The following is a 12922-nucleotide window of genomic DNA, read 5'->3' on the forward strand; positions in this document are numbered from 1 at the left end:
CGACGCTGACAGTGCCATACGTGAATAGCTACGCCGGTGGTCGCATAGCCTCGACCATTGCTTGCGGTTGAGGGCTACGAAAACACTTCGTGATCGTGTTGCAATCGTCCACCCTCATAAATCAAACAATATCGATCACCTGTTTACTTCGCTGAGTCGCACCAGTGGCGATAAAAGAAACCCTCTGAACGATGAAGGTTGCATTTTCCGTGCATCGATACTGGCTTGATCGATGGAGCAATGTATCTTGTCGTGTAAGTTGATTTTAAACATTTTTGGCATTACGGAAGGACTGTGTATCCGAAGGTGACCTCCTTTATTATAGTACATGAAATCTCACAGATTTGTGATCTGAGTTTCGATGTTTTTCTGCTATTTTTTGGGGTATTTTAAATTGTACGTTTGGAGGTGAATAGTTTATTAAGTATCGAAGTATTTACATGGCCTGTTGGCTGTATAAATTATAATTCTAACAACATATGAGAAATGGGCCGAAATAATGTAGATTGTTTTTCAAAATTCCCTTTATAATATAAATTCCAATAAATATTGTAGTATGTTGAATGTAACGGTACATAAAATTAATAAAAAAGAATAGCCAAAAAATAATCGTCAGTAATGTTACAATTTTCTTGTGACTGATGCAGTAAGCTTATATATAATCTTACGATTAAATTCACTTTCGAAAACCCTTTCCTAAACGTCGTCGCTCGTACTCCCAACAAACTTGAAGTGATTTTCAACTAATCCTCGACCGTTCCCACGTTTCGAGTTCTAATACGTCCCAACCCTTCGCATTTCGGGGGTCTGAAATTAAAATGCGTCGAATCGATGAAATCCCCGAAACCATTAACCCGAACGAAACGACCGGTACACACGTAACCGAAACCTGTTTCAACAAACGCGACACGCAGCGTTGGTGAATTTTTTCGTTTCGCCGAGCCGTCCGTGAATTTTCGACGTTCCTTTTCCCACCTCGTCCCCTCCACCCCCTTCTCCCAGCGACACGTTTTGATGTCGAGTTGATTGGAAAACGTTCATACTCATTTGTTCCAGCAGGTCAGTGGAATAGCCATACGTCAAGCATACACGTGTTATTATCCTGTAAAGCTTACCTTTATGGACGCGCTTTTATCAACAGTACAGGCATCTGTTCCGCTATCGATATCCCAGCCTGGCCTAAAATTAATGGTTGTTCCAGACAGGAAACAAGCCGTTGCCGCTAAATGTATCGCACGACGGTTTAATCGACAGTCCTGGGCTAAATTGACTGACGCGGCGGACCCTGTCCTGGCTACGCGGAGGAAAAAAATTTTTATATTGCGGTACCACCGCTTCCACCCTCTGTCACGGCGTTTTCCCTAGGGCGCTAATGTTTCGGACGTTTTTTTCCTTCCACTATAGAAAACTGCAAACTGGGGTCGCCTTTAAAGGGATGTACTACGCCAGGAACGGAAAACTTGCGGATTTCAGGTGGAACGTGGCACTCAGAGTGGTTTTCTAGAGACTTCTCACATATTTTATCAGTTATCTTTCTTCGATGTTTACAATAAGTGCATCTAAATTCGACAATATCGTTGCCATTGATGTTTGCGATTGGTTTTATTAACTCTTATTAACTGGAATAATAATGAGTATATATTAAAGAGTAACAGAGTAAAAATAGAAACAATAAATTCTTTAAACACGTGCCAAACATAATAAAATAAAATCATCGAAGGAAGGCTGCTTCAACCGCGATAAAATTGTACACGTAATAACTCTGGAGGATTCTTTCGATAGCCAACAGCCAGAAACAGCAGGCGCGGAATTCGTTGGACGATAGTGTGAACCGTTCTGTGGATTATTGACCGAAAAGCTGCCGATTTATTAGGTCGCATATCGAGTGTTATAAACGGTCGGTGCCTCCATTTCGCCATCAGCCGAGTAGCATGGTTGGCCAGGTAATGAACGACCAGGCTAGGTGATTCGTGGCGCGGATAGAGACCGCGACAAGAGGGATAGAGACAGAGGGACCGAAACCGACGGGATGTTCAAGTAATGACAACGATAACGACGGCGACGATAATCAACGGCCCAATACTCGTATTCGAGCACAGTTTGCTGCCGCGACGACGATGACGAACGACACCGAGGGACCGTTAAATTGATACCACCTGCTAATTGGTATCTCTAATTTCTATTGGCCGTGCACCGACCAGCCTGCGATAAAACGATCGTTGGAGACCACGGTGATTGACATTTCCGCGGTAGCGAATAATTTGCAGTGTGTCGATACGAAAGATCATCCCGGCTCTAGAGAATTTCCTACAGGGCATTCCAATTTATCGCTCTTGCCGCGATTTTAGGAGCTGCCGTAGTACTATCGCGGTGTGTGCGATATTTCGAAGACGACGGGGCGTGAAGAGACATCCCGAGAGTATATAATACGGGGAACAGTGCGAATGACATCTGAAAAGGATAAGAAAATTCCTGTTCTTGTTAGCGTCTCGAGGAGGTTGTTGAAAGCTGTACCCAGCAGCCATCACCTGATACCTTGTAACGGTAGACGGTTCTAGTCGGAACGAATCGGTGCGATGGATGGTACCAAGTCGGTCGCCGGGGTTCGGGAGGGGTGGACGTAGGATGACGTAGGATTCAGGTAGTGGCGCCCGAGTGTGGTCGAAGGATAGCGATTACACAGCCCCAACTAGGACTAGAACACCAGGAAAGGGCTAGAGGCCTTATTCGAAGGACACCTCTCCTTTTTTTGTGGACAAATGCATACTTCCGGGGGAGGAGTCGAGGTTGTACGGGACTACACCCGCCTAAGCTACATGGGAAGTGCCTGGATCACGTGATAACTCAACAAGACACTTCCCAGCTTACATGAGTTCCAGAATGAGGGGGTTAGTTTCCCCTACTACCTTCTCTATAAGACCCCACGTGGAGGGGCCCGATGCCTCCATCCCTGGGACCTTTAAAATCGGCTTTCTGAGCTTCCTGAGCCTCCTGAGCCTCCGCTGGGTCCACACACGGCCCACGGAGTCTCCCTGCCCAAATAAACGCTTTTTAAAATGAATTTCATTTACCAACAGCGACATTTACCTCTTATATCCTCTTACAAGAATATATATTTGTGGCATCTCGTCGCGAAGTCAACAGACCGATACAATTTTCCTCTAGGCGAAGCAACCCGGGAACAAAACGACAGGGAATTCCCGGGTAAAAAATACTAATATCCGAAGAAGCATCGAGACGCTTCACCTCTGGAGCGTCTCTCGAGGCGCGACATTTTACGAAAATCCACCGAGCGCGGCGTCGTTCGAAGCGTCAGTCAATGTTTGTCACGCGTCTGCCGCTCCTCTGGTACGTACGAAATAAAATTGAGGCAAACCGATCTGTCGCCCTTAAATTGACTGACACGCTCGACTGCGCCCGTGGATCCCGTGAAAGCCGTGGTAAGAGCGAAATAAGAAAGCCAGGAGCGCACGTAGACAAGTGCAAGCAGAGACGTACATCGAGTCGTCCGTAAATCGAGTTTACCTCAGACGAACGCTTGCCGCCGTTTCCACCACCTTTCCTCCGACCCTTCGAGCACCGCCCCTCTGCGAGGCACCGAGAACCTTTTATCCCGAGAAATTACCGCGAATGGCTGGGAAAATCATCGTTCGCCGTGGCTTCCATTTTCCGTCGCGGAGAAGCGTCGCCCACCCTCCTCGCGCGGAAACGCGACTTGCTTGCGCGTCGAGGCCGCAACAGTAGTCGCCGCGACGTTTAGAAAATGCCTGCACGTACGTCGACTGCTTCCACGGGACACGAAGGACAGGACGAACGGAAGGAGGAAATATTCCGATCGCGAGAAAGCTCCTTACTGCGACGGGGTGAAATTCGTTTCTTCGTGTTTCTTCTTCGGTTAAATTGCTACGTATCCGTTATCCGATTTCGACCTCTGTCTGTACTCCGCGTTAAGGCTCGACTTCGTTCCCTTGCTTATGGGCCGCTGAGAGGCTCCCTGTGTTCCTTCTGGATAAACAGGGGTGGGTGTAATCGAAATAAACCAGCATTCAAGTGATGACCGAATGTTATTTTTGATTTACTTGGTGTTCGGCACTGTTTCTGTATTTTAGGTGACGTTATTTGAGTGGGAATGTATTTGGAAAGCGGATTATTTTATTATTTGTTATTCGAAGGCCTGATTTTTTTTGTATAATAAATGTTTGAAGGATTTTCATCAACCTCGGAATGAAGATTTTCTTTTGACGTGTGTTAAGATTCTTCTCTTGAAGCACAGAATTCTATAATGTTGTTTTGGGTGGTCCTTAGTGTATTTATTAAGGTTCGAGTTGTATCGAACTATACAAGATCAATTATTGTTACTTAAAAATTTAATTTTTAGCAGTAATTCATTCTGTTTTATGTATTATGTATTACGTATGTATTGTATAAGTAGTAAAATAATATTTATAAAGAGGTTCTAATTGCATTAAATAAATAAAAAAAGAAATTCAATTATTGGATGAACTCTTTAAATACCCCACTATATTAAAAGTCGATAATTCGCATAAATTACTATGCTCATTATACCAGAAGATCGAAATAATATTTATTCAACAATATTACAATGTTGTTTTGGTCCTTAGTGTACTTGTTAGTATTTGAATTACATCTAACTAAACAAAATCAATTACTGCATGAACTATTTAAATATACCACTACAATAAATGTCGATAATTCACATAATTGATTACGTGATATTTCCTGATATTTTCCTATTAACTATGAATTCCTGTCAAATATATATTATCGTAAGTGCTATGTGTTTACTGGTAAATAATCGGTCCTTTTTTATAGATTTCGTTCGGTCTGTGTGCTAGGTGCGCTAGAATTTGCTGAGAAAATCCTGACGCTCGCCGCTGTCGGATTAATAGGAAATAGGGATCGCGTCAGGGAGAAGGTGTACGTAACCGCGCAAAGAGCCCTCTTTGCGGGATGCTTTCGGGTTGACCTGAGCAGAAAATGGCGCATCTTCGTGGCTCTGAGAGGCCAAAACCGAAGGAAACCCTCGCACGTTGCCACGATGGTCGAAAATGAGAAAGGATGGAAGAGAGATGGAAAAGGATGGTGGAAAGGAATGCGTTTCGTCCTGGACCTAATAGTGGACTCGTCAGGATGCCAACCGAGCAGAACACAGAGACATTTGATAGCGAGTCGGAAAACGCATAGTCAGAATTATGTCTGATTCGAATTACGAGTAGATACAGGGGTGATAGAAAAAATATAAAAATATATGATCAGCGAAGCGCATTTATTTTCCTTGTGTTGGTTAATGGTATTTAAAAGTGAACAAAGTATATGAATAGATGGATAATTTATTCCTTGTAATTTTTATATAAGGAAGATCTGCTTTTACAAATCATAAAAAAAAGGGTTTTCTTAAAGAGAAAATTTGCATTTGCATTTTCATTTAAAATAGAAAAATCGAATTTTTCCGAACAATTTTAATATGAATATAAAATAACGTATTACTGTACAACATGATCGCATAAAATCCTGTTCGGGATTAATTTTCTGCGATGTTGGTGGAAAATTCATTAGAGTAATGTATAACATTTTAATTCTCTATTCTACTTTCATAATGACAGGATTATAACACCACGTAAATTGGATAAGTATATTTAATTAAGAAGAATATGAATACATATATATTGAGCACATGTTAATGGTAACAGCTCGTGATGCGGACTAACTTAAACGAACGTCGCGAGGACGTGCGTAGAGTAAGGAACAAAAGACGCGATAGTGTACGACGTACATCGCCGCGCTGAAATCAAACTGAACACATATGGATTGCTTTCTCACACATAAATTTATTATAAGGAGGGCTTTCATTATAATGAATTTCTGACAAAAGAGACCTCTTCCATTCTATGCAAAAATGTACATTATTAATCCATTATTAATATACGTTGAAAAAAAAAAATTAAAAATTTCATGAAATATTGTCATATAAAAATGCAAAAATTAAAATCGCTTTCCAAATTTCGTTGCAAGATTTCCAGAACACGAATCTCCGCGAAACGCCCGAAAACAGATCGATTTCCGATTCGAAACGACCAGGAGAATCATTTCCGCTAAAAAACAGAGAAAGGGACCCATTGGAAAGAAAGCGCAGCCAACCGTGAATCATATTACGTTTTCCATGGAGCACAAACAATGTTCATGTTTACTATGGCGGGGCTTTTGTACCCTTGTCATTCCGTCGGGAAATATTTCCGTAATTAAAATGCTCGCACGCGGACTGTCAGAAGAATGTTTCAGGGCGGTTCGCCGTGGCGGGCAACGGTCCTTTTATTTGCAGATTTCTCGCCCCGTTGTACTTTAATGGAGGCGAAATTCCGCGATAACGCGTCGAGCACGTAACATCCTTGTTCCTGTAATCTCGACGCCTGGGAGCCGGAGTTCGAAACTGTAAGACGTCCGTAGGGTAACTTACGACGAGATCCGAACCCGTGGGGCCAGAGCGCAAGACCCGGAAGATATTTAATTTTCCGAGTCGAAGCCGCTCGGCCGTTAGATATAAAAGGCGCGAAACGATAACCGGCGAGGAGAAAATGGCGCGACGATAACGGATACGGCAGATTTATATTTGAACGTTTGATTCTTCCACTGGTTACGTCATACATTCGTGGAACATGACTTGAACAGGGAAATTTTGTGAAAATTTGTTAGGTTAGTAGCAGTCTCATAAATATACACTTTAAAATATATAATTGTTGTGTAAATTATATGGTTTATTATAAATATGGACGAGGATGAACTTTACGCTTGTATATGTATATATTGAAAAGTTTATTTAGACACATAGACTGACTGTATACATTTTATCCCATGTGTATAAAATAGATAATATAAAAGTATATTAATCTATTTAATTAGTGTACGTATATTCTGTACTAAAATATTCTGGTAACTACAATCAGTCCCATAAATATTCATACCTCTATGTCTATTGAAAATATTTGTCTAAATTAAATAATAATTTTAATGCCTCCAAATATGTGTTTCAAATAAGTGTTTTATTATAAATATACACAAGTGTAGAGTTTATTTACATATATACATATAATGAAACACTGATCGAACACCCCCCTCGCCTAATACTCGAACGATCTATCCGAGAATAATTCCTCAGCTCAACGACCGCAGTGAATCGAGGAAAACGCGCTACGAATTTCATAAAGGCACCCGGTTCCGATATACGCAGCGAGAAAAATGTCCGAAATCCGCCACCCCCTATCGGATCACCGACGTTTATAGCGATCGTCGAATGTCTCCGCGCCGGATGAACAATTATAGAAGTACGTGACGTCCGACGGCTCTGTTTCTGCGCCAAAAGTCGCTCCCCCAGCGAAGCTCCCTTTTCCAACCCCTTGCGTTTATGGGTGGCGGCACTTCTAACCCCCAGCAATGGGGGATCGTTAAACGTATGTTCCCGGGGAAGAAGATCTTCTCACCCTCGTAAATTATTCCCGGCTGCATCCTTCCGCGAGTCGGTGAAAGAGAGACGAGACAGGGAGGAGAAATGCAATCCCTCTCGGCAGACGGGAACACGTCGAAACGGCGGAGGATCTCTCGAGAAGTTTTCGCTGTTAGACGTTTCGGAAGGGTTCGTCGTTTCGTTTCACGGCCGCCTGCCGCGTACGCAGCTCCCGCATTAATTGAATATCACGTTTCATCGCTGTTCTCATCAGCCGTTTAATCCTGTTCGACGTGTTTTCCGAAAATTGGGGGCGAGAGCGTCGCTGGATGCTTGGAGCAATTTCTACTACTCGAATTCCTGTGCACGTGAATTTATTTTCAGTTTGTACGCTTGATAATTTTATTTTTAAGTCGTGATCAGGAAGATGGAACTAGAACTCTCTAAATGAGTACGTATACAGTCAGTCCCGTAAATATGGGGCGGCTGGCTAGCGCGGGCCTATACTACTGCGGCCGCCTAGCGCGTACCCTACTGATAATATCTCCTTAACGAAGCCTCGGACAACATTTTCATTATGCACATTACGTATTTAATATATTTATAATAATTGAGAAGTGTGCTGCAATAAGGAGGTAGCTGCATTTCTTCAAATTTCCCTCCTTATTGCTCCTCCAAAAAAAGGAATGTTTTAAATCCGTGATTATGTTCTTACCTTAAAATCATAAAAAAAAATGGAGTTACCTTCTGATTCTAGCACTCCCCTCAATTATAATCCAGCGAATTAATTTGTCTATCCTAACCAAAGTGATATCCAAAGTTTAAATAAAGAGTGAAGTATCTGTATTAAATAACATTCCATCCTAGAATTATAAAATTAAATGATCCTGTTTGAACTAACAGGAAGTAATTAAAATTAGACGAATTTGTCTTTTCGTCGCGAACGGTATTACGCAATTCCATTTGAGACGTTAACGAACATAACGTCACCGATACACGATTTAACAGCTCTCGTCTATGGTTTGACGTATAATGACGTTTGCGTTACCACAATTTCGTCAATGCTAATACACATCGAAAATTGGATACGCGCTGCTCGACGATACGATTATTAGATCGCCACAGGTGCGCCGATAGATCAATGGGAATGTTATTACACGACTGTTAACAGATTTGACAGATCTATATTCTCGTCAAACATTGTTTCACCGTGACCGTTTCAGCAATACCCTTGTAAATCCACACCACTGCAGGGGGCGAATAATCTTGAAATTCTATTCATCACAAAGCGTCCGTAAGCGATCGACCACGTCACAGGAAATTTCATTTCGGCCGATTCGTAGCGGTTCGTCGATACTTCCGTCTCATTTATTCGGTAGTCGTCGTCTTTCGTGTAGGGAACAGCTGAGACAATGTAATTATTTAATATAAAACGCTGAGAAATGCGACGAAATAATGTACATTGTTTGAAATTCCCTTTGTAATATAAATTCAAATGAAGATTGTGGAATGCATAAATAGTGATGTAGCTTTGTAAAATTAGTAAGAAAGAATAGCTAAATAATAATCGTCAGTAATGTTACAAAGCGACAGAGAGGATAGATTGACGTAAAAATAATGCACACCAGCATTCTAGAAATCCAAGCGCAATTGAAAAAGAAAATTATAGTATCAAAAGCAAAGTGTCCACTAGCTACTGAATTCTACTTTCTCATGCTTTAATTTTTCATAGCTTTGATTGCATGAAAATAATTCATAGCGTTCTAAAGAATCAAGTGCAATTGAAAAAGAAAATTATAGCATCAAAAGCAAAGTGTCCACTAGCTACTGAATTCCACTTTTTCATGCTTTAATATTTCATAGCTTTGATTGCCTAAAAGTAATTCATAGCATTCTAAATAATCAAGTGCAATTATAAAAGAAAATTATACTATTAAAAGCAAAGTATCTTGAATTCTACTTACTCCCGCTTAAATTTTTCATAGCTTCGGTTGCCTGTATGGACGTGTATGCACCTTTTTCTGAGATTCTGGTTTCCTGTTTTGAAAAGGAATCCCCAAAACGAAAGAGGTATTGAAGTCGAGCTTAGTCGTCGGTCCCTGAATTTTCGTCGAGATTCCAAACGGATGCTCACTCGCTGTCATTTTGGTTTCAGGTGTCCTGGATACGTAAAAGGGATTTACACATACTCACCTCGTCCATCTACGCGTACACGGGAGACGAAAGATTTTCCGTGAAGCACCCGGAAACATCCAACGAATGGACGTTGAAGATCGCTTACGTCCAGGAACGTGACGCCGGGGTTTACGAATGCCAGGTTAACACCGAGCCCAAAATGAATTTAGCCTTCGTGTTGAGAGTCGAAGGTAATGCTGATGTTGCGCGACCATCATCGTAGCGGTGAACCCTTTCGCGGCCGACGCGCTGAAACCATGTTCCAACACATTCGTTACTGTCTATTATATTCCATTGCAAATCAGTACCGATGATATTAATTTTCACTGTTAAAAAGTATCGAGGGAAGATCGAGATCGAAATAATTTCTAGTGGGACAATTGTTCCAATTTTTCAGAAGCTTTCAGGATATTTAGAAGACAAACTTCACAAGTGTACATTTATAAAGTGAATTTTGAAAAAACAAGAGAAGCTTCCGAACTTGAAAATTTTGATTTAAATGATACTTTGTGTAAAGTATAATGAAGTATGTAAAGAAGAATTTATTTTTCTTGTAATCTCTCTTATAATCTTTTAATGTAACATTCGTTCTTATATCTAAAAGTCTCGTTACAAGTGCGAATTTATAAAGTGAATTTTGAAAGGAACAAGAGAAGCTTTCGGACCTGAAAATTCTGATTAAAGCTGGTTCGATAAAAAGTAACAGTTCAGATCTTTTCATAACTTTGAAAACTTAAAATTTACATCTCAGTACGCACCCGTGTGTAACATTGTTTTAATTTACCGTTTAGTTTGCTAGATATCACTCGAATTTCGTGATTTTTGAAACTTCGACGACATTCGGCCAAGAGCGATATACATTTCGCGAACCGTTCACGGATCGCGGAAGGGTTAACCGAGAACATTCCAAAAGTCCCAGTACCAGTGTAAATATCATGCGTAATGGAGTTAGATGAGAAAGACATTCCCAAACGCTTGCGTACGTGTCTACCGTTCGAACGATCAGGAGAGACACTTCCGGTACCCTGACTACGCACCAGCATGCGAGAAATGACTGACGCTTACCGCCTTGCATGCCTGTCACCGTGATACGTACAGATTCTTTGAGACGACGCCCGACGGTGTTCTTTTTCTCTCAGCCCAACTTGCATTCGCTACCCACCGTGAGAAACGTTTGATGAACGCGCCTGCACACCGTTGATTCCGTCTCCCTGGCACTTCTGTCGCACAATTAATTCGCCTAATTGATTGCCCTGTCAACGTTGGCCGCGCGCTGCAACGATACTTCCGATTACAGCGGCGGCGACGTTGCAGTGTCAATTAAAAGTACTCGTGAATTATCGAGCATCGTCCTGTTCGCTCGTTAAGAAGGCTCCCTCACCCCGCTCTAGGAAAATCGATTACTCTGTAGTTCCTTCAAGGCGTAGATGCCGAGAGTATGTTGCGAAATAATTACAGTCGGGCCTGTTTTTGTGCGGCAGGGACCGAATACAAAAAAAGGAAGATACGGAATATTTAGAAATTTCATAAATAGATATAGGAAATAATTTTTCATGCTGTATTGAAGATAAATTCTTTTTTATGGAGTAGAATGGGACCGCATAAAAAAAGTCTTACTTGGAAATATTCATTTTAAAGAAGCACTTATGCCTAAAACTAAAATAAAATTCGTGAGAAACTATGACTAAGTAGAAGAAATAATTAATTTAAATTTAATCTCACTTTCATGCTGTATTGAAGATAAATTCTTTTTTATGCGGTGGAATGGGACCGCATAAAAAAAGTTTTACTTGGAAATATTCATTTTAAAGGAACACTTATGCCTACGAATAAAATAAAATTCGTGAGAAACTATGACTAAGTAGAAGAAATAATTAATTTAAATTTAATCTCACTTCAAAATTAATCTTAATTTTTACATGACACTCAATCGTCTCTTCGTTCTCCGTTATTAAATTCAAATGTGCGATATCATATTATTTTCATATACCGCATAAGAAAAATTAGCATAAAACAAGACCGCGCAAAAACAGGTTTGACCATAGATTGAAACTTGAATTAAAGGTTAATCGATAGTAAAAGTCGACCTCCGCATGTGTGATGCACGCGTACGACACGTTGGCTGCCATTCGAGGGATATTTTTGACCTCCTGCTTGGATCGTAGCGCGGAGAATAGAATTCATCCAGGATATTACGTAGTATTTCTAGAAATAACAATTTCATTCAATAGTTAGCGAGTATTTGAGAAATTCGTGAAAAATGGAATTTCGGTCATTTATTTGACGAGAGATTTATTTCAGCACTGGGTCGTAACTTCGTTTTTTTCAACGTGTCCTCGGTCGCCGTACAATGTATCGCTGGGCGCTAACGAGTCCCTATTATTCGACGCTGCAAATATTTATCGATCTCAGCGATTACACGTTATCGTTATTAATCGCGCGCGCGGTAACCTGTAACGAATAACAATACACGCGGGTTCAAGCGGAGTTCTATCGCAAATAACCGCGGCGGACGATAACGCTCTCTGTATCGTATCGGTGTTTCGGTAATTTAATAATGAATTCTATCGTTTCTACCTATAGCGGCGATTTAACGGCGGTGTTATTCGGCGATTTTACCGAACCGCTCATAATTTTGCGCCTTTGGTCTTGCGCGCGTCGAATCATCTTTTCACGGTCGAACGAGCGATTGTTTCTACAAAATTTGTCTGACACCTAAACGAGCCGCTGCACAAATCGATTATCTTCACTTTTTGAACATTTTTAAATTTCAACATCGAAGCACTTGGTATAGTCGTAACTTTTTATATTTACAACTTTCCTTAATAACAGAGATAAACGCTGTTTATTATTTTTATTGTTTATATTCTGAAGAGAATTTGAAAAAACAATGTAAATTATTTCATCGTATTTCTCAACTTCGAAAAACCCTTTTAATATTCAAATCGAACAGGAATCTTGAAATTTACGAACTGCTTCGTGTCTCGACCATTTTTCCAGATTTTTCCAATTTTTCTTTTACAGAAAATTCAACCTGAAACATTATTTAAAAACCAAATCCTACAAAATCTTTTATGTAAATTATTCATCCCAACCCTGTTACATTCATCACGTACATAAAGTAATTTCGAGCCTCTGCTGCACACGAGATGGAACAATTAACCGTCGTTTACGTACCCGGTGGTTTCTTTGAACGGCATCGAGCAAATTGTTACTCCGATTCGCGAGATTTCGTAGCCTCGCGTGCACGAGCAGTGCTGTTCATTAATTATGCTCGTATAGCCTCGT

The 12922-nt window shown here is 40.8% G+C and overlaps 1 protein-coding gene across 2 annotated transcripts in view; it reads left to right on the plus strand.

Moving 5' to 3' along the window:
• LOC128892904 (zwei Ig domain protein zig-8-like) overlaps positions 1 to 12922 on the plus strand; it is a 242943-nt gene that overhangs the window by 211301 nt on the left and 18720 nt on the right. For both annotated transcript variants that reach the window (XM_054153542.1, XM_054153543.1), the window contains exon 4: positions 9615 to 9825. In XM_054153542.1, coding sequence (XP_054009517.1) covers positions 9615 to 9825 — 211 coding nt within the window. The remainder of the gene's footprint in view (positions 1 to 9614; positions 9826 to 12922) is intronic.

The sequence above is a fragment of the Hylaeus anthracinus genome, unplaced genomic scaffold, assembly GCF_026225885.1.
Source record: "Hylaeus anthracinus isolate JK02 unplaced genomic scaffold, UHH_iyHylAnth1.0_haploid 2, whole genome shotgun sequence".
In the NCBI taxonomy this organism is placed as follows: domain Eukaryota; kingdom Metazoa; phylum Arthropoda; class Insecta; order Hymenoptera; family Colletidae; genus Hylaeus; species Hylaeus anthracinus.